General features: G+C 33.3%; 1 protein-coding gene across 1 annotated transcript in view; it reads right to left on the bottom strand.

The window, feature by feature from the left end:
- Nucleotides 1–6,184: 6,184 nt before the first annotated feature.
- Nucleotides 6,185–23,148, bottom strand: part of LOC108724895 (uncharacterized) — a 41,709-nt gene continuing 24,745 nt past the window's right edge. The window contains exons 2-4 of the mRNA XM_018451594.1: nt 11,989–12,255; nt 11,158–11,387; nt 6,185–7,275 (exon numbers count right to left, since the gene is read on the bottom strand). Coding sequence (XP_018307096.1) covers nt 6,934–7,275; nt 11,158–11,387; nt 11,989–12,255 — 839 coding nt within the window. The 3' untranslated portion in view covers nt 6,185–6,933. The remainder of the gene's footprint in view (nt 7,276–11,157; nt 11,388–11,988; nt 12,256–23,148) is intronic.

Raw genomic sequence — 23,148 nt, 5'->3', positions numbered from 1 at the left:
AAAATGATCATTTTCAACATGGAGAAAAAATTGTTTGGAATTTGTAACTATAATGATAAAATAATTATGATTAGGAACTTTATTTTTACAGTTATTAATGCTATAATATTATTAATAATAACACTAGTTTAGGAATCTTGAACAATTCTTAGCAGGGAAAGGAAATAACTTTGTTTAACATATTTTTGCACTGAGTTTGAATCTGCTGTCAAAAAATTTCATCAAGTCGAATTTTTAAAATATAACACGTTGTTTTTTTAAAAATATATAGTACGTCAATTTTTAAGATATTTCTTTCTGGATAATTTGAGTGCAACAAGTGACGAGTACGTTTCCATTAGGATTTGATGATAATTGAGAAACATTATCATGGATATTGAGACAGAAATATATGCTAGGCATCTACTGTTAGATAAATCGATCCAAAGTCATAAAAAACAAAAATAAATGCTTGATACTTTTGATTTGTTTTCTTTGATTTTAATAAATGTTCACTGTGTATATCGAAAAAAAATGTCTTCCTTATTTATTGTCTTCTATATCTCAAAATTGAACTTGATGGAAATATTTCGATAGTAGGTTCAGGCGTCAAAAACCACCCTAGAAACAGCCTTCATATGCTTTTGCACAAAACATTGTAAGGTAGTATATTATATTTATAGTTTTATTAAAGAAATATACAATAGACACATTGAAAATTTCAATATATGTAAATTATAGCTAAATTGTGTTGATTGCAATAACTTTTTCTGCCAGTGACCTTTTTAATTCATAACATTAAATACATTAATCAAAATTCTGATAAAGTATATTAGAGATATATGTAGTTGCGTTTTCATTACATTATAACTTGTTAATTTAGTTCGCTTAGTCTAGTTAACGAATAAGGCGAATGTTCGCAAATGGATAAATATACGATGCTTCAAATTCGTCAATCGCATTTGCGAAAAGAATGAAGTGTCCCGAAAAGCCGGAATGGTAAAGTTGAATAATCGCGAAGTTTTTTCCTTTAATCTAGCCAATGCGGCCTCTCTTTTGCCTTTCGTTCCCTTAAAACTTCGTGCTCCTTTCAACGAAGAATGGAGTGAGTGGTTTCGACTATTTAATAAAATCTTTTATGGATTTGTGTGTGTGTGTGTGTGTGTGTGTGTGTGTGTGTGTGTATGCGACGTTGCTGTGCTACGGATCAAAAACTTGGAATTTCTCCGTGTTGACAATTTTTTGAGAATTGCTTTCTCGTAGTTTTCCATCAGGAACAAACTACTACCTTAAGAGAGATTGAACTGTATACTGAATCTTCTAACAAGAACCTTTCTGTCTAAGTGGTTCGCGACTTTTCAAAAGTTTCGCGTATAATGAAAATAAAATTTTGAGATTTTTCTCCGAGCTGTATAACGCTAAGAATTCAATATTTAAAGTTATGCAAATATTATGATTTTGAAACATAAACTGTTAGTAAAGCATTTTGGAACACAATATCAATTTAATTCTTAACGAATATCAACTTAAAATACTATTATTAATATTATATTAAAAAATTAAAAATTATCTGCATTAAAACGTTTTATTGCAACCAAAAGTTTTTAATAAATAAAAATCGATCGATGTGTGAGTAACACAAGTATAAAATGAAAAAGAACTAATTTAATAAAAGCGGATCTTAATAATATTTTATCAAAAGTTTTATTCGCACCAAAATTTGAAAAGAAAAGCTACCGCGAGTGATGATACATTTGGTATCGAATTTTCCGTTAGGAAATCACTTACTAGTAGTCGCGATGTAACCATCAACATCATGATTCCTTATCGACATACGGGCTTTCTGTTTGCCAATTGCATCACGTTCCCTAAGTTTATCATCGAGAGAGAACGCGGGTATTATAGTGATCGCGATTTGTCATAGCGGATGTCTCCCTGACGAAGTTGACGTTAGAGAGAGGGTTAGTAATTAATTGAATTGAGTTATTAATTGGAACACAAGCATAATTGTTCTTGCAAGATATTGAGAATTGCTTCATAAAACGGAATCGTATTGTATGCTACAATAAGTCGTCTACGTATGATAGAATATTCATTTTCCATTTGCGGACAAAAACGATTATCCGGTTCCAATGTCTCATATTAAATGCTTGCGATTAAACAGCATTCGATTTATTATTCATAACTAGTGATTTGTATTCGCAAAAGCGCAAGAGCACCAGCTGAACGAAAATATGAGGCGCGATATTAATTCTGAGCAATTACCTCTCACTTTTCGTGACCAATGAAAATCTGATTTAATCTGGTTTCCATGTAAATGCGTATTACTTGCGCATTACGCACGAGCAAATTGTTCATTTGATCGTAAATAAAATTTTCATCTTTTTCAGCCATCGTATGCTATATTTACTGATATATCCCTTTGAACAATAATATAACTTGTAATAGTTGTGTGTGCATTGGTTTGTATTTTATAAACCTTAAAATACTAACGTTATTTTATTAATCTTTTTTTGTTAAAATCATATCGAATATCAATTAAATTTACATTATATTATTATCATTTTTCCACTATCTTCTTTATAATTCTATTACGAATGTATATATATATATATATATATACACATCGCTACGTGTTGATAGAAAAGTGATACAAGTAAAAAGTTAACATTTTTTTAAGTAATGAAAGAAAATCGATTTTAAAGACTAATATATTTTTGTTAAAAGTTTAAAAACAAGATATTTGTTGCTTTTTTGCTTATATGAAAAAGTGTTATAACTCTGATAAGAAATGAAATTTAAGCAATACTAAAATTATAGTGTTCGAATTGTGTTGAAAACTCGTGATATAGTTTAACCTTTAAGTGGCCACAACACTCCAGGTATAGTCTTCATTAAAACCTTGTTCTGAAAAAAGAAAATAAAAAGTATTGTCCAGATGTCCAGAAGTTTTATGGCTCCTGAGTACTTACCTCAGCCATATTGAACCGTGATGTTATAAGCAAGAAATTGTCTTTATTTATAAATGGCATGCAAGAAAAATCAACGTGTCGCTTGTGACACATTTCTCGCTTATGACGTCATGATTCAATATGGTTGAGGTGAGTACTCAGGAGTAGTCAGGAGCCTTAAAATTCATTGTTTTTATATTTCTATATTTCATTAGGGTATAACTAACGTAAATTTAACTGTAACATAACATACTAGTAAAAAATATAACTAAAAATAAATAATATAAAATTAAAATTTTTTTCCGAAAAAGAGATTCACAGATTCGATTTTGTTTTCTTGTCGAATTGAAAATGATCCAGTCTCTCGCAATCTATTAAATGTCAACATAAACACTCTTCGGTTTGGCACTCTTCTGTTTGGAAATCGTCGTGCATATTCTCGCACCGCCTTTAAAGCATTACCGTTGCAGAAACCGTATACAAAAACCATATCAGCATATTCACTATTAGAATACGTACGCGGCATATTGCAAAAGACAAAATTCATCTACTGTTAAAGGCTTTCAAAGAGCGACTGACAAATTCATAACAGAAAGTGGAAAATGTAATCAAATATGTCGGTGCTAGATATGGCAAGAAATGTAAACATTTTTTTTCGATTTCTCTGAAACGGAGCAAAAACGAGCATATGTCTATAGGACTTTTTTTCTTAGTTTTTTACTCCTCTACACGCTCCCGAAGTTTTGCGATTTAATTTGGAAACACCCTGTATATGCATGTACATATATATAGCATATACATATATATAATTCACATTGAATTATTCGATTAAAGATCCAGCTTCGACCGATATAGGTATTTCTAGTTCGTATTGATTGTGTTCTTACATGTACGGTCTAAAATATGATTCTTATTATTTAAAATTTTTTTGGATTCTGAATAGTCTACTTACTAATCTACTTAATACTTACTTAAAGATTAAAGAATTCATTATAATTAAAAATATAACATGAAAAGCAAGTAAAATTATAGAAATTGCATATTCACTATCCTAATTAAAACATTGTCCCAATTTAGAATTTTAAAAATGTTCTATATTGAAAAATTGCTAATTTCGACATGTGTCATTTTTCTATCAACGCAGCTAGTAATATACTGAATTTTCTATTTGGCACTTATATATACATATATAGCACAAATGAATGAAATATGAAATGATCGTTCTTTAACTCTTTTTTGGAAATTCGTGACATTGGGGCTAGATATTGGGTCGATCTTTCTATATTATTTCTTTTCGAGAGAGAGAAAGAAAGGGAGATCGAGAGAGAGAGAGAGAGAGAGAGAGAGAGAGAGATATGGAAGGCACATATCTATCTCCATAGTCAAAGCTCGAGTGACGCGCGAATCGCCTAGAAGATCGCTGGTGTAGTGTTGTTCCTGTCGCCAGTTGATGCTGCTGTTGGGGCGAATGATATAATGCCGGCACGTCACGTCGGAAACTGGGTTCTATCGATTTCGTATCAGTTCCTGGCATCTCTTGCGGGATATACACACAACTGCGCGAATTTGCACGTACGTAAGTACGCGCGCTCGCACGCATCGACACAAGTATGGCTATCATACATGTTCATATATGAGAGTACACACTATACTACATACTACACATATATACTATACACATACTACACATATATAAAACACACTCGCACACGCACACACACTCTCTCTCTCTCTCCCCCTCCCCTCCCCCCTTCTCTCTCTCTCTCTCTCTCTCTCTCTCTCTCTCTCTCTAGTGTCTGTTAGGGAAGAGGTGATAAAGCAAAGTGGGAGTAATAGCGAGTGGGTAATGGGTGAGACTCCACCTTCGACTTCGAGCGCCCTAAAGCCTTCCTAACGTCGCGTCGTCTACAATTCAGCTGTGAGTTGAATGCTTGACTATTGTCCTCGGCACTCTGGCAGCTTATGTAAGTCATTTCGGATCAATCATATATATCCTGCCGCGAACTATTAAATTATAAGAATATCACATAAATGATGTGAAAACATCGAGGATTTACATTAAGGTACTAATGATTTCTAGAATAAAAATAATTTAAAAAATGTTATTTTGATAGATAAAATGAATAGATAAAAATAAAAATTATTTTGACTACCAATTTTTATAATATTCAAACGTATCATACTGTCTCTAACAGAAATTTAATTCGAGTTTTAATTAAGTAAAAATGAGTAGAAACGAAATGTATACGAGAGTCACATTCGTATAAGTTCTCTATAAAAAAATGAATCTTACATACAGATTATTATTATAAAAATATCGGGATAAAACACAGTATCTCTTACAAGCTAACGAGGATGAGAAAGATTAAGAGGGTTGGGGTGTAGGTTCGTGAAAGCCTTCTCATGTGGCGAGACTAAATTGAAGGTTTTGTCGAAGAAGCTCGTAATCAGTAAGCAGGCATGGAGTCATAAGATAGACTTACCTGAGCCGACGGAAAATGTCATTATCAGGCTCGGTGTCTCGTGAAACCGATTCGAATCGGCGCTCGTTACGTCGCCCCCGGGACGGACAGATACTCGACCCCGTTGAAAGGATCTCGAGGGCGTCCTTTCAGACCAGCGATCCTTAATTAATCTGGAAATCGAATCAAGGAGAGGAAGGAGAGTCACAGAGTCGGTGTGCCGATAGATCGGATCGAAGGGGTGGGGGAGGAGATCCGTTTGGTGAATCCGAGACGGTTTATGTGACCGCCCTACTCTTTCGATGGTTTTCTCGAGATCTTTCTCTGGCTAATTTCTCCATTTATTGTTTACTCCGTCCCTTGCTTCCTCTTTGACGTTTTAAACTGCTCTTATCTCGCTGGTCTTTGTTACTTACGTAAATTATGTGTATCGAGTCATGATGGTCCCTTCTCTGTTATACAAACGCTGGCAAAGGAAGCCATTGAATCACGAGAGCTTCGAATAGCCATGTTGCTCCTGCCGCGTGTACCGATTTATTCTTTAGTATGATAACGGTCACAATCCGTTAATCGCTAATTAAGTAAACCGTTCTTTATACATACAACATAATTAGCGAGTTCAATAAAATCGTTACACTAAAGACCCATACAGCAGAGATTATTCGAGCAATATTGCAATAACATTGCAACGTTGAACTATATTGCTGCAAGATTCTGCTACATGGAAAAGGATGTCTGGTTCGCGAGAAATATACCAACCAAGTTGATTAAATCATCGTTTTATTACTGCCATCGCTTCGACGATAACGACGATACTTTGGATCGTGTAAAATTGCTGAACAAAAGCGTCGTATCTTTTATTTCACACGTAGAACTCGCATGCCTCGTTGAGGAAGATCGGATGTGGAGAATATAGTCGAATTAACCACATACTTATACTACATACGCCGACGTCGAGTCGTACTTAAGATTACGACCCGTATACATTTATACTTCTTAAACTATATTTCTGGTCTGACAAATGATAGATATATATTTCTCTCGAACGCGACGTTCCAGCCGCGTTATTCTCCCCTCAAAGAAGTTGCTCGCGATGTCGCGCGCGTCTCCGCGAATTCCGATATATTTCCATGTACTTTCATCGTGTTCCCTTCATCATCTCCGCAGTCCTTCCATCCGGTTAATTATACACGATAATTTGTTGTAATGCTAATTCACAATTATACACTATGTACAGTTATCATGTTGCTCGCGCTGCTCCGACCTATTTTACGTAGAGTTGTATTGCTATCTCAGACTTATATATGATATACGGGGTGCTCTAAACATTGTGTACACATGCGAGCGAACGTGTATGGATTGCGCGAAAATTCAGGACGCACTGAAGTATGCATCGCTCTCGATTGACATGTAGATGTAGAGAGAAGCCGATGACGATGCGCGACGTTTTTCCTGATCGCAGAGAATGCATAGAGACGTATACACTAATTAGCACGTACTTGAAAGGTATCGATGCCATGGATCGAACTATCTCGCCGACATTAAATGCGTAGAAATCTGAGATTGTCGTAACGAATCACGTGAATCACGGTCATTGTCCAGCAAGTCAGAACCGGGTAGAGTTCGATGTTCGACCTTGAGCCTGATTTAGGAGGTTCTTGGGCGAGACGTTGGTTGCTGGCGGCGAGAGTAGCAAACTCTATGGTTTTGAGAGGATGGTTATCAGCGATTCCTGGTAGTGTCGACTGGCAAACCAGAGTCAAACTGCCGCCGGAAAAATGATGCCGTTCCAAGCGCATTGTCAGGCCCAACCGCGTCGTAGAGACCAGCTTTCCGTCTAAGTTGCCAATTCCTCGCAAGTCTCTAGTTAAGGCTCTGTTTACCTGTTAAGAATCAGGCACAGAGTTTGAAGAGTTTAAAATGTAATTTTTGTAAAGGCTATATTTTAAGTAACTTGTATAGTGATAGGATTTATATTATAGTCACGAATTATCGAGATATTTAATATGGGATATGGAATACGAAAAATTATAAGAGATTACAAATGAAGATTTAACTTCATCAAACTTCGGTCTTTGACTGTACATATGTTATTTTCGTTTATTAATTAAATTAATTCATACACACTACAGAAGGTAGTTATTCTATATGTATTACATTTAAAATTAAAAGTCTTTTGAGACTTTTACAGAATCTGTAAGGCTCAAAGTATTTTATATATATATATATATATATAAAGTGTGTGTGTGTGTGTGTGTGTGTGTGTGTGTGTATAGGTTACACGTAAATTTAGAAAATATTAGTGCAGAAAACTGATGTTTAAATCACTCTTTCTAGGAAAAACGATTTCTAACTTTCTTAGTTATATCTCAAAAACTATTAAGACATAAAAAAATGTTTTATACAAAAACTTTATAATAAAATTATGCAATATTGAATCAACATCTCAGAAATGTTGAAAAACATTGCAGAAATGTTCGTTAAAATAATAAACATCTTGCAGACGTTGCAATTCAAGAATATTCGAGAACATTGATTCAACATTTATTCAATATCATATAAACTTCCAAAAAGATTCAGTCCCTGAATTAATTTTTATAAAATTAAACGAAATATTTTTAAAAAAATATATTTTATTTGCTTTCATCTTAAAGCCTTTGGGTCACTTTCTAAAAATCATTTCATTAAAACATGGGTGAATAATTTCGTAATACTGCGCCTCTTATTCTATCTTATGTAATTTTTAAATATGAGAAAATTACTTCGCCACATACACCTATAGGCGATATTGCATACGGTTCCCAGGTGAGCGACTTTAATATTAATTTGTTCAATATTATTTCAACGTTGTAGCAACAATAATAATCAATATAGGAAAATCAACGAAGATTCAATGTTGAAAAAACATTCACACATCAATATTTAACATTGTAATTTCTCAATAACAATTCTTTCATCGTTCTGTACTGTACTACTCAACAAAAAAATAGGGAACACTTTCGAACACGCTCAAAATTGCGCAATAATCAGAATACCGTAACTTGGTGAAAAATCATCGCATATAAAAAATAAAAAAAGCGCATTTGAAAGCTCGAAATCTCTACTTTTGAAATTGGTAATTAATATTTCAATCTGACTGATTTTTTACGTAGTTATACGGATACAAATAGATATCCGTCAAATCTAAAAATTTGTACAAATTTTACAAAGGTCTATGGTGTGAAGTGAAAATCACACAAAAATACGATTTACAGTCGAAAAAGTGAATCTTTATCTTCAATTTGCTTTTTTATTGAACGTTGTACGATTTTTTTTTCACCGAGTTATTCAACATTGAAGCAAAAGTGATCATTTTTGCTTCAACGTTCAATAACTCAGTAAAAAAAAATCGTAAAGAATCAGTGAGATTGAAATATCAATTACCGATTTTAAAAGTAAAGATTTCGAGCTTTCAAATACTTTTTGAAGTGTTCCCTATTTTTTGTTGAATATTTACGAAATATTCGGAATTTATATTATCAAAATATTTTTTAAGGTTCGGAAATATCCTATCACTGCGTATTATATTTATAAAAAATTTATTAGATAAAAACATTGATGAAATTCATAAAATCAATATTTCAAAATGTCGATTTAATGTTTCTTGCGTACTAGATCTGGGTACCTACCATGGAATATGTCGGAATGAATTCCGATCGAAATCATTCCGTTTTCCCTTAAAAAACATAATAGAAATCTAGGGAATAATTGAATAATTCCGACTTGTTTCATGATAGGTGTATTATTAGATTGTCTCGCCTTGATGAAATAAACTGCCAATGTTCACGAAACATTGGCATTTAATGTATTAATTAAGATACAGAGATAACTCGTAAACTGTATAATTTTTCTTCTAAGTTTATGTTTATACTCTCTTTTTTTTCGGTGCCTACAATAACACGTGTTTCTCTACAACGAATAAAGTAATATATTAAGTTGATCCAGATGCTTCTTTACTTGTATAATCGATCATAATAGATTGTCTGCCATTCCATTACTTGTTAAAGGAAGAAGTGTAATAGATTATAAATTTAATTGTCGAGTCTCTTGAAAAAAATAATATCTTTAAAACGTCATTTGTTATATCAATTTTGTTTGAGTTACAATTTTCATTTTACGAATAGCATATTTTTGTCGCAGTCCTGTTGCATTTTCGCGAGTTTATTCTCGAGAAATTAATTTGTGACTCATAGCATTGTATTTATTGAGACTTGAACGTGCGGCCGGTCAGTGAGCGAAATAAAAATGCCCATGCGAACTGGTCTCGCTTGACAAATTGTCGTTGAATAAACCGAGTAGTACCTCCTCGCGAATGACGTGCACAGCATAGCATTGAATAATGGGAGTTATGTGGTTCCTAGTTTACCATGCCCGCTCAACAGCCCGCGGAAGCGAGTTTTGGATTACGTTGCGCGATTAATTACGAAATTTTCGCTCGTTTCGCGTTTGCCCATGCTACAGGGATATGCCCTAAAGTAGTTACATAATATTTCGAAGGTAAATATTCCTTCGATCAATTTTAACAAAAATATTTCAATAAGTTTGTTAAGTCAGAAGCTATCGAAGGAGGACGCTGGAAACTGAAAATTTGCGTTTGATTGACAATTGCTTTGGATAAATAAAAAGCTCTTCTTTATTTAATAAATGATCTAATAAAATAATTTATAAATCAAGCGAAAATTTGAAAACATGCCTCGTACACGAAGTATACGAACATGGAGAATTACGGAAGTTTGTCTGATTGTTTTTCAAAACTCATGTGATCTTTCGAAAATTTAAGAACGTTTTGACTATACAATACCAACTAAAAGTATCAGTCAAAGTAACCTAATAGCCGCCAATATCATTCAAAAAATTTTATAGCCCGTGAATATACTTTGAAACCAACTGCAAAAAAACAACGATAATTTGGCTTTTAATGGTTTTATGTAGCAAAATGTCCATATTTTTCTGCAGTTTTAGGTCAATAATTTTTAAGTGAATCCAATATATAATCCAGTATAAAATTTTATTTAATTTTGAATGTTATTTCCTCAAATTTGCAAATAAGTATTACAAAACGTGATTTTACATTATAAAGAATCAAGACAAACAAAAAATTAAATAACTTTTAAACTAATAAGAGAATCATTCTCAAATGTTACACAGATATTCAGACGTAATAATAGAACAATCTATGAAATTTTTATATTTTTAAAATTATAAAAATAAAATTGAGCTCTCGAGATGAAAAAAGGGATAAAAAGTATAATGACTAATGGGCATTTTTTAATAATTTATTCAGTGCGAACCAGTACTCTAAACAAATTGCGCACCCATTCTTTCAAAATAATTTACTTTTTGAATATTGGTCATAATTAACAGCTTACTCAGCCAATCAGACATTACTGACATGGATGTTTCAAATATGGAATTGAAGAGACTCCTCAGCCGCTTTTTTAGATCTATTTTATATGATACGATTAATTTTTGAATCTACCATAGGATATCGCTGATGATGGCTCGAACGGAGCCAAAACGTCTGATTCTTCTCATTTGTATGTAACATCTAGAACAATACATTCGTTAATTATTACGCACAAACAATTGCGTTGATTATTGCTCTCAATTGCCCGTTAGTCATTATACTTTTTATCCCTTTTTTATATTGTTTTTAGATGTGACACATATGTCCTTAAGTGCAGGCGTAACCCTAACTCTCGCACTCACGAATATCATCGACTCACCTCTTTATCGTTCAAGATGAACGTTAAAACTGCCGGGGGGTAACTTAACCCTGACGTGCACTCCGCTTGGAGGATCTCGCCTATTTCGTAAGAAGGTCGCATCCCCTCGAGTATCGGAGAAGTTTGAGGGGGTACAGCCACGCTCATGTTTGCCTCTCTGTAATCTGTCTCAAAACTCGGCGCTTCGGATGACACCTCGCAACCGTAAGACCCCGCCAAGTCGACTTTACCTGCGACATTAAGTTAAAGAAAAGACACTATAGATATAAGCTAAGAAAAAGGGACGAAAAAGAGATTTCTTTTATTTCATTAATATATCTGCAGAATAAGCGACAACAAAAAATGGAAATTGATTTTTCTAAAAAGACAAAATTAAACCTACGTTAAATGTCTGATTAAATCATTAAATTTTTGATATTTACTTTAATTCCTCTAATAATTTGCATATTGAAATTATAATCTTCTACAAAAATGATTTTAATAGTATATGGAATGATTTTACTGATGAAGTATCAATATCTAAAAATTTAGTTAGAGACAGATCTGAAAATAATTTGGTTGGATTATCAAAATAATTATGTAGGATGTTCAAATTGGTTGCAAATAGACTGTCAAAACTTTTTGCAGTGTTACTCATTATTCTTGAGTTCCCTAACCCTACATATAATTTTGATACAATAAAGTTATTTTTATATCTACTGCATCTATCTAAATTTTTAGATACTTCAGCAAAATTATTCTTTCCATGCATATATAAAAGATTCATCTTTTACATAAGAAATATATAGTAATGGATGTATCTTGTAATTCTTGCTTGTAAATTGATCTTACGTTGATCTTTGCCAATGGTTGGGCCCAGAAGTGTCACTTGTTTGTGGTCACTTCGGTTGAGGTCAATATATAATCCGCTGATATTTTGAGGTCGCTTAGGCGTCGGTGATCGCGGCATGAATCTGAAGATCTCCTGGCCATCTTTGTTCCACGTTACCGAATACAGCTCCTTGCCACCGAGATCATACTCACATTTGAGTGACACCTTCTCCCAATTTGGATCGGCGATACTGGGTACGTCCAGCTTTCGTATCTCTAACCTGGCACCTAGCCAACAAAAAGCACAAACGATATATATATATTTTCTTATTCTATACATTTAAATATATATTAATAACATAAACAGTACATTTCATATATTGTAGTACTGCTTCCTTACTTAAAAGTGATACAACATTCAAGAAATATGATCAAGTTATTATTCTGGTAAAACATTTTTCATGCACGAATTAATTTGGTAAAGAACTTTCCTGGCTGAGGTAATATTTTTCGCAATAAGCTCTTTATCAAATTAATTTAGGGGGGATTATCTTATATGTAGGAATGTCCGAATGTTTCGGCGCCTTATCATTTTTATATTTATATTATTAACATCTCAGATCGGTTGCGGTTAATGTCCGAATATTTCGGCGCATAGTCACATCTGAGTTAATTAAATTTAAAAATTAGGAATATATATATATGTATTATATTCATAACATCTAACTTTGACCGATTATTGGCGTTCTTTATATTTATGTATAATATTCTTTTTATCAATATTATTTGATTAAACAGTAATTTTCTGTCAAGTTGAAAAAGAGTTTTCTCCTTTTCTGTGAAATTTAATTTTTTCAGTTATGTCACTTTTGAATTAAAGGAGCAATATGTTAAACGTTGTTATAATTTAAATTTTTAAATAATGTTAAATTAATTTAAGCTAATTAAAACACATGTATTATCCCTAAAAAGAAGTAAATGTTGCTAATAGAATATAATAATTAGATTAATATTAAAATGAAGTAATAATATTGGTAATAAAAAATTTTCTCATTTATTTTTCAATATGTTCTCACATTGAAACAGATTCAAGACTTTAACTCACTTATGCTGTACGATGGTACAATTCAGAACACAATTCGAATAATTTAATTGACCGGTAATTAAAAAAAAATTATCCTGACGTTAAAATCTCGACTCTTGAAAGGTCTCGGAAAATATAGTTATTTGTGGAAAATTTCGACCGCGCAATAGAAATCTCAGCGGGAAATGACTTCGCGATAGTTGACATGCGCGCATTAATTTATTTAACGTGCATCCGCAGGGCGATCGGAACAAATACAGCGGTAATTAAAAATATTCGATCAACCGAACGCAATTGAGTACTCCAAAGCGGCCTGAAATTTAAAGTGATCGTGAGAGCCAATTATTATCGCGCAAACCTTTTCAGAATGAAAAAAATTTATCCGCATTCGTTCTTCCATCGATAATGTGTACAATTTACAAAAATTGTAGATAAATTTTATTGCAATAAATGATACATATGTAATAACAGCGTAACCATCCTACGTAATCGAAACTTTGAAAATAAAAAGAGCTATAAACGCCATTTTCCAAGAGAAAATAACTGAAAAGTATTTTTACTGCATTTTATCACAAAGTGATACACTGATATTTATTTGCAAAAGTAACTTTCTCTACGATTTTATTTTTAACACTTGTCCGTTTAATGTCAAACTCACAATCATTTTGAAATAAGTAAAATTTTGAAATATTAACAAACATTTTGAAATAGTTATACTGTTATATTTTTGTTGATCGAAGACTCACTCGCAAAGAAATAGATATATGTTTCGAGTTATTTTCTCTTGTGACCTCCTTCAAAATTTATTACTAAGTTATCCGCTATATCATGTCACTATTCCGTTATGGATTGCTAATATATTATTTACTATTTGTGCCCCGTATGTCGGTACTATATTTATTCTTATTTTGATATTGAAACTATAAAACAGTTTTGCTATCATAAAGTGCGTAAAATATAGAAGGCATAAATATTGCCTAAAATATCAAAAGCTATTTCATTTTAAATTTGTAAACCCGTTTATGTAAAGACAACGATGGTTGTCGTAACGGCGTTGGCAAAATATCGAAGAACAAAATTAGAAGAATAAAATCGTTGGATAGTTATTTTTTTTCTTCTCATGTACGTCAACATACACAGAGCTAGTAGTCACATAGTCACATGACATTTATTGATTTATTTTGAGTATCCTATTTTGATAACACTCAATTTTACGGTGCATCGATGTTTTACATCGCTTCGGACATAGTTACATATTTTTCTGTTAAACAAGTCGGACCACAAAATCAATATACGTTAAACCGGAAGTTTTATATCGAGCAATGTTTTATATTTATCCATCTTTATCCACACTCTTTATACTCTCTAATAGTTTTCATTAATTTATTTGAGTGTCGAAGGTCCCGTTTCTCCACGTGGGCACAATGTTTTTTCTTTCGACCGAAAGTTCCCATCTAGCTAACAAGTGGTTTTGCAATATTTGACCATTCGCCTCGCGGAACAATAACGAGTCTTTTTAAATAATTCGTCGGCTTTTCAAGGCTTTGTGTAAGCAGTAGTTAACCAGGAATACAATAGAGCGAACCGCTTTGACCCTGTCCTGTTAGTTTGCAGGATCTCTGCCGGGCCACGGGCACGGCTGGGCTGGTTTCGAAGTGCAAACTCCAGAACGAAACCACGATTCCCTGCTTCTTTTTCGCGCGTGCCTCTGATACGAAGTACTCGCCTCGCATTGAGTAAGGTATTTTACATTGTATAGTATTGGGATACGAATGTTCCCGACGTGCTTTACATTCTGAAAGCATATGTATTGAACGGTGTATCGAATGCTCTTACAAAAATCGAATTTAATACTAAAAGATGATGATCTATTACGTATTTTAGACAAAAAATATTGTAGACATAAAAAAATATGCTTGCAGACGAAGGATTAAAATTGTCATTGTTCAGTACTTAATAAATAATTTCTATTTTCGAGGTATTCAATTTCTATGAGGGTTCGCAAATGCGCGAAACGTTAATAACAAACAAGTAAACTGACACGACATGATCAAATTTAGCATACAGACTGCGTAAACACGTATAGATGTATGATATTTCCTAAAACCGCTAATTTACGTGTAAATTAAAACGGTCATATGATACGGTCGTTAAACTGATTGTCTATGTTGCAGATAGGATACAATCCGGAATGAAACGATCGGCTGCTGATCCAGCATTGGCTAATTCAGATTGTGTTGGATAGTCTGTTGGCTGACTCGCGTGTTCTGAAGGTATGATATCACTGCGCACAATCAAGCGGTCCGTAGTCCTTTTTCTCGGGGTCTCTGTTCTTCTGTTTGCGAACACGCGGGATTTCTCTTTCGCGAGCTAATTAAATCGGCAATTAGTTTAATAATTAGCGATTTAATTAACGTGCCACGTGACAAGATGGACGGACCATCCGGCTCTCAAGACAATAGCGAGCGAGCCCATTTCGGGGTCGATGTATTGTCGAGAGCTGTCGACTCGCGTACCCTGATTAAAGACTCCCACGCGTATCAGGGAATCCTGAAGGATCAGAGTGGCGGGATTCTTTTGAAGTTCGCGGATTGATTTGCCTCGTCGTGGATTCGAATGCGACTAGGACACGGGGCTTCCTTATTCGTCGCGCCGTTGATCAAATGCAAAGCTGATACTTTGAATTTTATTTCACCCACCGTATCAAGGGTCTAATTTTATTTCTCTCTCTCTCTCTCTCTCTCTCTCTTCCCTTCAAAATTTTTATCTTCAGTCATTGATTATTCAAGATAAATTATTTCGCCGTTATAATTTATTATATTTTTACGTATTAAACTTCGACAAACAATGCATAAGAGACGCATATTGCTTCATATTTTTTATTCATGTTTTATTTGTTTCGGACTGCCATTTTGAATTGCTATTACGAACGCCATTTTCCAAAAATTTAAATGTTTTTAAATAAATTTCTTAAATAAAAATATTTTTAATAAACACAAAGAGCAATATTTCATTTTATTACCAAACGCGTATAATTTCATATATATATGTATATATTGTATATCTTTTTGTATATTGTTTAAATAAATTTTATGAAAATCGAGCTTTTATTCCATCTCGCGTACTTATCGTTTTGTACAATACGTCGCGTTTTTTTTAAATATTATATGGAAAACTAAAGGCGGTGTCAGTGATTTATTATGAATAATTTATGATTTGGAATCCATTTATTTTGCCATGCGATATTATTTCTCGGTATGTGCGCCTTCGCGCCCGCAGCTGTGCGAGCTTACAATTCAGGCTTATGGGCGCAACAGCTTCCGATACATCGAACGCGGCCAAGTTTTCCTTATTCATTACACGGTTGATCAAATGCAAAGCCGATACTTCGAGTTTCATTCCATTCCACGCGCTTTACACTGCGCCGCGGCGAATAAAAAGTTTCGACGATTCATCGTCTCTCGTTTTCTCGCCCTCCGTAAGTAACGGTGAAAATTGTATCTGTCTTTTATATCTTAGCATATAGCTCATATTGAAAGCGTTATGCAAACTTTTCATAAAGACTATATCTTAAAGAATAACAGCCGGAGAAGAGATAAGGATTTCCCTCTCCCTATAGAGTAAATCGATATACATATAAAAGAATTAGGAGTAAAGGTACATTTATGTTACACAACGTTATACACGTAATTCTTTATAATAATAATTCCAATATATAATTCTGAAATTCACATTTTCTCGATACCGTCGATATTCGATAAGGTATGTCGAAAATAAATAACACGGCGCAATAACCGGTGTATTAGACACCGTTATTGTTTACCTTGTGTGCCTTTCGTTTTTCGCCGGTCGCGGGACACCGGCTGCGCTTTCTGGCTGTCGCGAGCAACAGTTTCCGGGTCATAAGCTGGTGTACACACCGTATACACAAGTTTCCCGATTCGCGCGAGTCGCGCGACACACTGTCGCGCCGCGTTAATCGCGTTATTTGCCCGCTAATTAAGCACGCGCGATAAATTTGGCGCCAAAAGTGGAGGTGTTTATTTGTACGTTCGCCACACGTCGATACATTTTACTCGTGATTCTTTTTTGCAGTCCGTGTTAGCCGTGGAGTAACCAAACAACATTCGTACTCAGTTGCTCTCTCTCTCTCTCTCTCTCTCTCCCCTCCACTTCTCCCTCTCTTCTCACTTTTTCCTTTCTCTCTCTTTCTCTGGAGGATATGGAGTGCTATTACAAAATCGAGAGTTCGTGGGATACATTTCTAGTTAAAGGGACTTATGTGCACATCGCGATTTATGAAAACCCTCCGGGGCATGCCACGTTACACCCTATCTATGGTACGGTAAAACGTTCAATTTTGGGAAATTTCTTGCGGGATGTTAACAGCAGGTGCAGCAGCTGCTGCGAGTTAATTCGGGCTTTCTCTCTCTCTCTCTCTCTCTCTCTCTCTCTCTCTCGTTTTGTTCGAGTTTTGAAACAATTCGTTTCAGTGGAAACTATTTATTTGCGTGAGAGTTGAAATAGCAATGAATTTTCTGCGCTCGTAATTCGAGCTCTCATTCTTTTATAATAAGATTATTGACCCTGTTAGACAAGTCATAAGACATGTCACTCGCCTAGCGTTAAGAATCGTTGCTTAAATTAGTAGCTTCATTTCGCACATGAATTAGATACGATTGTATTAAATATTTTATGTGTTATTGTGCATATTATTTGATTTAATGTTGAATTAATTTACATCAAAGCGAATATGAAATTTATTAAATATTTTATGTGTCATTGTGCACATTATTTGCTTTAATGTTCAACTAATTTAAAAACAAATATAAATTAACAGAATAAAAAAATTTGCATGAACATACGGCGCATAGAACAAAACTGCGATACGAGTTGCTGTTAATTGCTTGCATTTAATTTCGATTGTTCGTTTATTCATGAAAATCGATCGCTCGTCGTACCTTTAATTAGCACCGTACAATCAAGGAAAGAACTGCGGTATGAAATTTAAAAACAACACGTTGCATGCAATTACGTGCTCAATTATTACACCGCAATTAGTAATTCCTTTCAAATCTTGTTTTATATTTGGATTAAACGTAAACATGTTTAACGCTTGAAAAGGTAATAGCAGTTATTATTTTTCATTGATATGTAACAGGTTTGACAGAAGAACGTTTCTTCTTACAAATGTTTTTTTTTTCACTCTTTTTGTCACTTTACCAAGATTTTCATATTACGCGTATCGTGTAATTTTCATATTTAAATGTATCGTATCAAAACTATCGTATAATTAACTCTCGAGCGTAATAATATTAATCGTTTTATTGAACATAGCCTTTCTCTTTTTAAAGAAATATATGCAGAAACATTGCACAGTTTTTAAAAGGACAGATTTTTCTAGCTAGCTATTCATGTCGGTATATTTATTCACCTGTCTTATTGATCTAAACACGTTAAATAATATTGAACATAGAGAAAATATAAGTAAATTAAAATTTGTCGAGCAAGATATAAAGCTGTGTAATGTGTATACGATTGATTTCGTACACAGTTCCTTTCTGAAGATAGTAACCCTAATTGATACTCCAATAGATCCGATAATATGTTTCAATTACGTATTGTGAAAAATTCTTCTTAATAAATTTTTTCACAACCTTACATAAATTTAAGTTACATAATCTTATTTTCAGATTATTCTCGAATTTTAATGAAAAAAAAAAAAATCGTTCACTTACATTAACTTTGAGTAGAGATACAATGCATTAATTTAAAGTACATTGGACTGGCGAATATTAGTTAAGGAAATTTCGGAGCGAATATCAATTAGGGTTAAAATTCTCGTTCGCTATACTTAACACCGCGAAATAGGTAGTCCTCTTCAAGGGAGTTGCGGAGAGAAGGGAAGGCTGATTAACACGAATTACTCGATAGCGGTTGGGAAGACGGCTGGACCGTTTTACGAGATGTGGGCGGGTCGGGAGGTCAAATGACCAGTAACCAGCGCGAGTTCTTCGCCGACGGAGCAGAGAGACGTCGCTTCATCGCCGAGCGTTGTGGTTAAGTGACTCATACACGCACGTTGTATGTATAGGTACCAAGTATCTCGCTCACGCGAGTAATGCTTCTTTCCGCGTACACACACGCGTGCGATGCATTTATTAGTGCTCCCACGCAGTGCGCACTCTCGCAATCAGTTTGGGTAATCTTAAACGTCGGGGTTGGCTTTATCGCATGTGCATATTCACTACCGGCGCGATAAGCGTATATATTAAAGCTACTCCCATGCTACTCGTATGGACGAAATGAATACCTATGCGACTACACAAAACTATCACATGTTACACGATATGTTCATGTAACGATCGCGTTGATTTTGTCAGATATATGTGATTATCTTGAGACTTATCAAACAATACGAAGTGTCTCAAAATCAAGACTTTTAGACTTGCTTCCACCAATGTAGATTAACTTTAATCTCGTTTCAATTTACTTTTCATCTTTTTCTAGTTGTATAAATAATTTACATTGGTAGAGATGGACATTAGATATCTTTTAGACGGTTTTCGCAAAAATATCTTTAACTTTCCATCGGCAACTGAGATTTTTAAAGATATCACGATATTTTTGATCGTAAATTTTGATAGAAAAATTTAAATTCGTAAAAAATAAATAAAATACAATTCGACTTCTATAGTGGAAACTTATTAAAGCTTTGACAAATATATCAGAATTTTTTCAGATTTTTATATAATCCGAAACGAAAAGTTTATTCTGTTTCTCGAAAATCTCTATTGTTGATGGAAGAATTAAAATTTATGTTGTCGGCGGAGTGTAGACATTTTATTGACTTTTTACAATAAAGTCGTTAATAAAAATAAATAAAAGTCAGGAGTGAGTTGTAAGCGAGACAATAGTGTGTTATAAAGCAATAATAAATCAGGAATCAGTAACTGCGTGGAAATAGCTAAATTCCATTTCTTACCATTTAAAACTTAGATTACGTTATGATCGACTAATTATGTAATGTCTCGTTGTTTGCCCTGAGAATTACCAGCCTTCAGATTGGCTGAAATATTGTGATACAATAATCTAATACTTATTCTGAATGCAAGTTTCCTAAGATTTATGACTTATAATTCTTGCTTACTACTAATGTGATATGAGTGGTGATTAATGACTTATTGTAGAAAGCTTATCAGACGTCTTTTTCCTCGAAGATGTTAACCCTTTGTATACACAATGATTTTCCAGTCTTTTACTACATATAATGGACTGTTCGCGTCCCAGGTTCATTACCATCACTTTTATATAAATATTCTAAAATTATTAAATAATTTTTACATATATTTTAAGATCTTCTGACAGTATATATATTTGTAAAGTTATGTAACTCTTAGTACACACAATTGGGTCATTCATATCCTATATGTTCTTTTCCTTAAAATACTAGAAGCATAAAATAGTTAGTCGTAACATTTATACACAACTTTTTAAGTACGCAATCTTACAGATACTTTCTGAAGATGTTAAAGTACATTTAAGAATTACTTATAATTTTTGTATACTTGATTTTGTATACTTGAATTAATAATTTTTATATACTTGTAACAGTGATAAAAATTAACCCAAAACATGAACGTTCCATCACGTGTAAAGGAAAATTACCGTGTATATGAAAAATTCAAAAAAAAAAGGAAAGACTAGAAGACCACTGGCTACGTTTACACCATGCATTTAGGTCGCGGACTAAACGCACGGTGTAAACGTAGCCATTATTTAACTAATTGTAAGTGCTCCTAGTATTTCGAAGAAAAGGAATGCGCAGGACACAAATATTTAATCATGTGTACTAAAAGTTATCTTTTAGACGTTTTATAAGATGTCTTAGGTATTCATAGTCGGATGTTGTATTTAAGTCTATCTTAAGTACAGTCTTAAAATGTCATGAGTCCATCATAGAACCGTACTAGCATCTTAAGATATTACTTAGACGATCTTAAAATAAGAACTATAAATACTGGCCTAATTTTAGACTTTTGTTGTCTAGGTTAAGAGAGCTAAATAATCGATTTAAAAGAATTTGAACATATCGTTTATTTAGGTATGTATCCATTAGGCGTTTTCACATTATCTCTAATTTCCGACCGTTACTCGTTGCGGATTCTTCTTCTCCTCGTTAGAAAAGAAATATATTCTGGCCATTCTTTCGGTGGCGACCGCATTTGAGCTGCCAACGTTACGAAGAACGAGGATGCAGTTAACGACGTAATTGGCCATTTTAATTGGTAGTATTATTGTTTACTGCGGTCGCTACGCTATCGAACATGTCGCGAGGCCGACGACGTATACCTTTCTTCGTCGAAGTTGCAACTCCCCTCGTAATAATTATTGCGTTGCAAGCGTTTTACACGAGCGTAATTCACTCGTCGTCTCGTAATCGAGCGCACGCACACGCAATTCGCTTCGAATCGTACACGCGCGCGAGAACGGACATCGTATACGAGACATGTGCGGCCGCAATTGGCTGAAATTAGTAACGACATTGTTCAGTTTACTCTTCGTCCCCGCAATTGCCCTCTTAATAGTCGCGGAGGAACTTTCTTTACGACACACTCGTTTAACAATACTCGACTGCCGTCAGCCAGGAGATGGAGTGTCTTATTGAGGTTCATCAAAAAGCGCTGCGATTCGAGTGACGTTCGAGTACTACTTCGCATTTTCTTTACAAACGTCGCGGTGTTTCGAAAACGCTTCTGAATAGCTCGAGAAACGTATTATTTATGTGCTTGGCGATTAATGGCTACTATAATTTGAAACGAACTGAATTTTTATGTACAGAATGAGTTGAATCAATTGATATAAAGATAACACATAATTATTTCTAAAAAAAGTATGCAATTTGTAACATGATATTACATATCCTTTTTGAAAAGCAACTATGTATTTTTTTACACCAATTGATTTATTTCATTATTCTGCGTCTAAAAGTACTAAGACACATTTATAAAAAAAATTAATTTAAAAAAATTCTAATATATTTCATATTTTATGTCAAAAAATATGCCAAAATACAATATAAAATATCTCGTAAACTATTGATTTTTCAACATCTCTATTTTAATACTTCTGTATGCAGAATAGTTAGAGAAATCATATTATGTAAAAAAAAATTATACAATTTAAAAAAATAGCAATGACCTTCATATTAAAAAATCGATTTCTTTCGAAATTTGATCTTTATTATTGTTTTTCAGATCATATAATTTTTATCTAATGCAGTTTTCGTTATGATGCATACTTTCAGAAATAACAGCTTGTAACACTGAATATGTATACAAAAAGATTTAAAAAGTATTTAATTGTTACATCTTACCATGCATATATGTATATTCATATTTCCTTTGAAAAAAAAACACATTATTTTATTAAACAAAAAAAACCGTAATTATGAAAACACACCAAAAAGGGAAAGAAAGCCTTTAACGATTAAACTGGATTTTAATTGCTTGAATAATACTATGTAAATTTATATACTACTAATGTAGTCATTTAAATTGCGCGTCGAATTGATTTTTCGATCTTAAAATGCAAACTCGATTGAACTACTAGTATTAACATCACAAATTAAATTGCCTAGCAATTTAATAATTTGATGCTCAACATTAATTTGTGATGTTATTACTGTAGTTCAATCGAGTTTGCGTTTCAAGACTGAAAAATTAATTCGGCATCCAATTTAGATAATTACATAGGTAGTATAAATATAAATTTACATAATATTATTTAAGCACTTAAAATCCAGCTTGATCATTAAAGGCTTTCTTTCACTTAATTTTATTATATATATATATGTATATGTACAGAAAAATATATATAAAAAGTGTCTAATTGTTATACATTATTATACATGTATATTTACACTTCCTTTAAAATATCTAGATACATATAGTTTTATTACATTTATATACATAATATAAAGAATGTAAAAAAGTATTTAATTGTTATGTACATTACTTTGCATGTATATTTTTTGTAAAAGAATTCATATATTTTTATTATATTATATTTACACATATATGTAAAAAAATATAGAA

The sequence above is a fragment of the Mycetomoellerius zeteki genome, unplaced genomic scaffold, assembly GCF_001594055.1.
Source record: "Mycetomoellerius zeteki isolate Tzet28-1 unplaced genomic scaffold, Tzet1.0 scaffold106, whole genome shotgun sequence".
NCBI classification, from domain to species: Eukaryota; Metazoa; Arthropoda; class Insecta; order Hymenoptera; family Formicidae; genus Mycetomoellerius; species Mycetomoellerius zeteki.
This window is presented reverse-complemented; position numbering and strand designations above follow the sequence as displayed.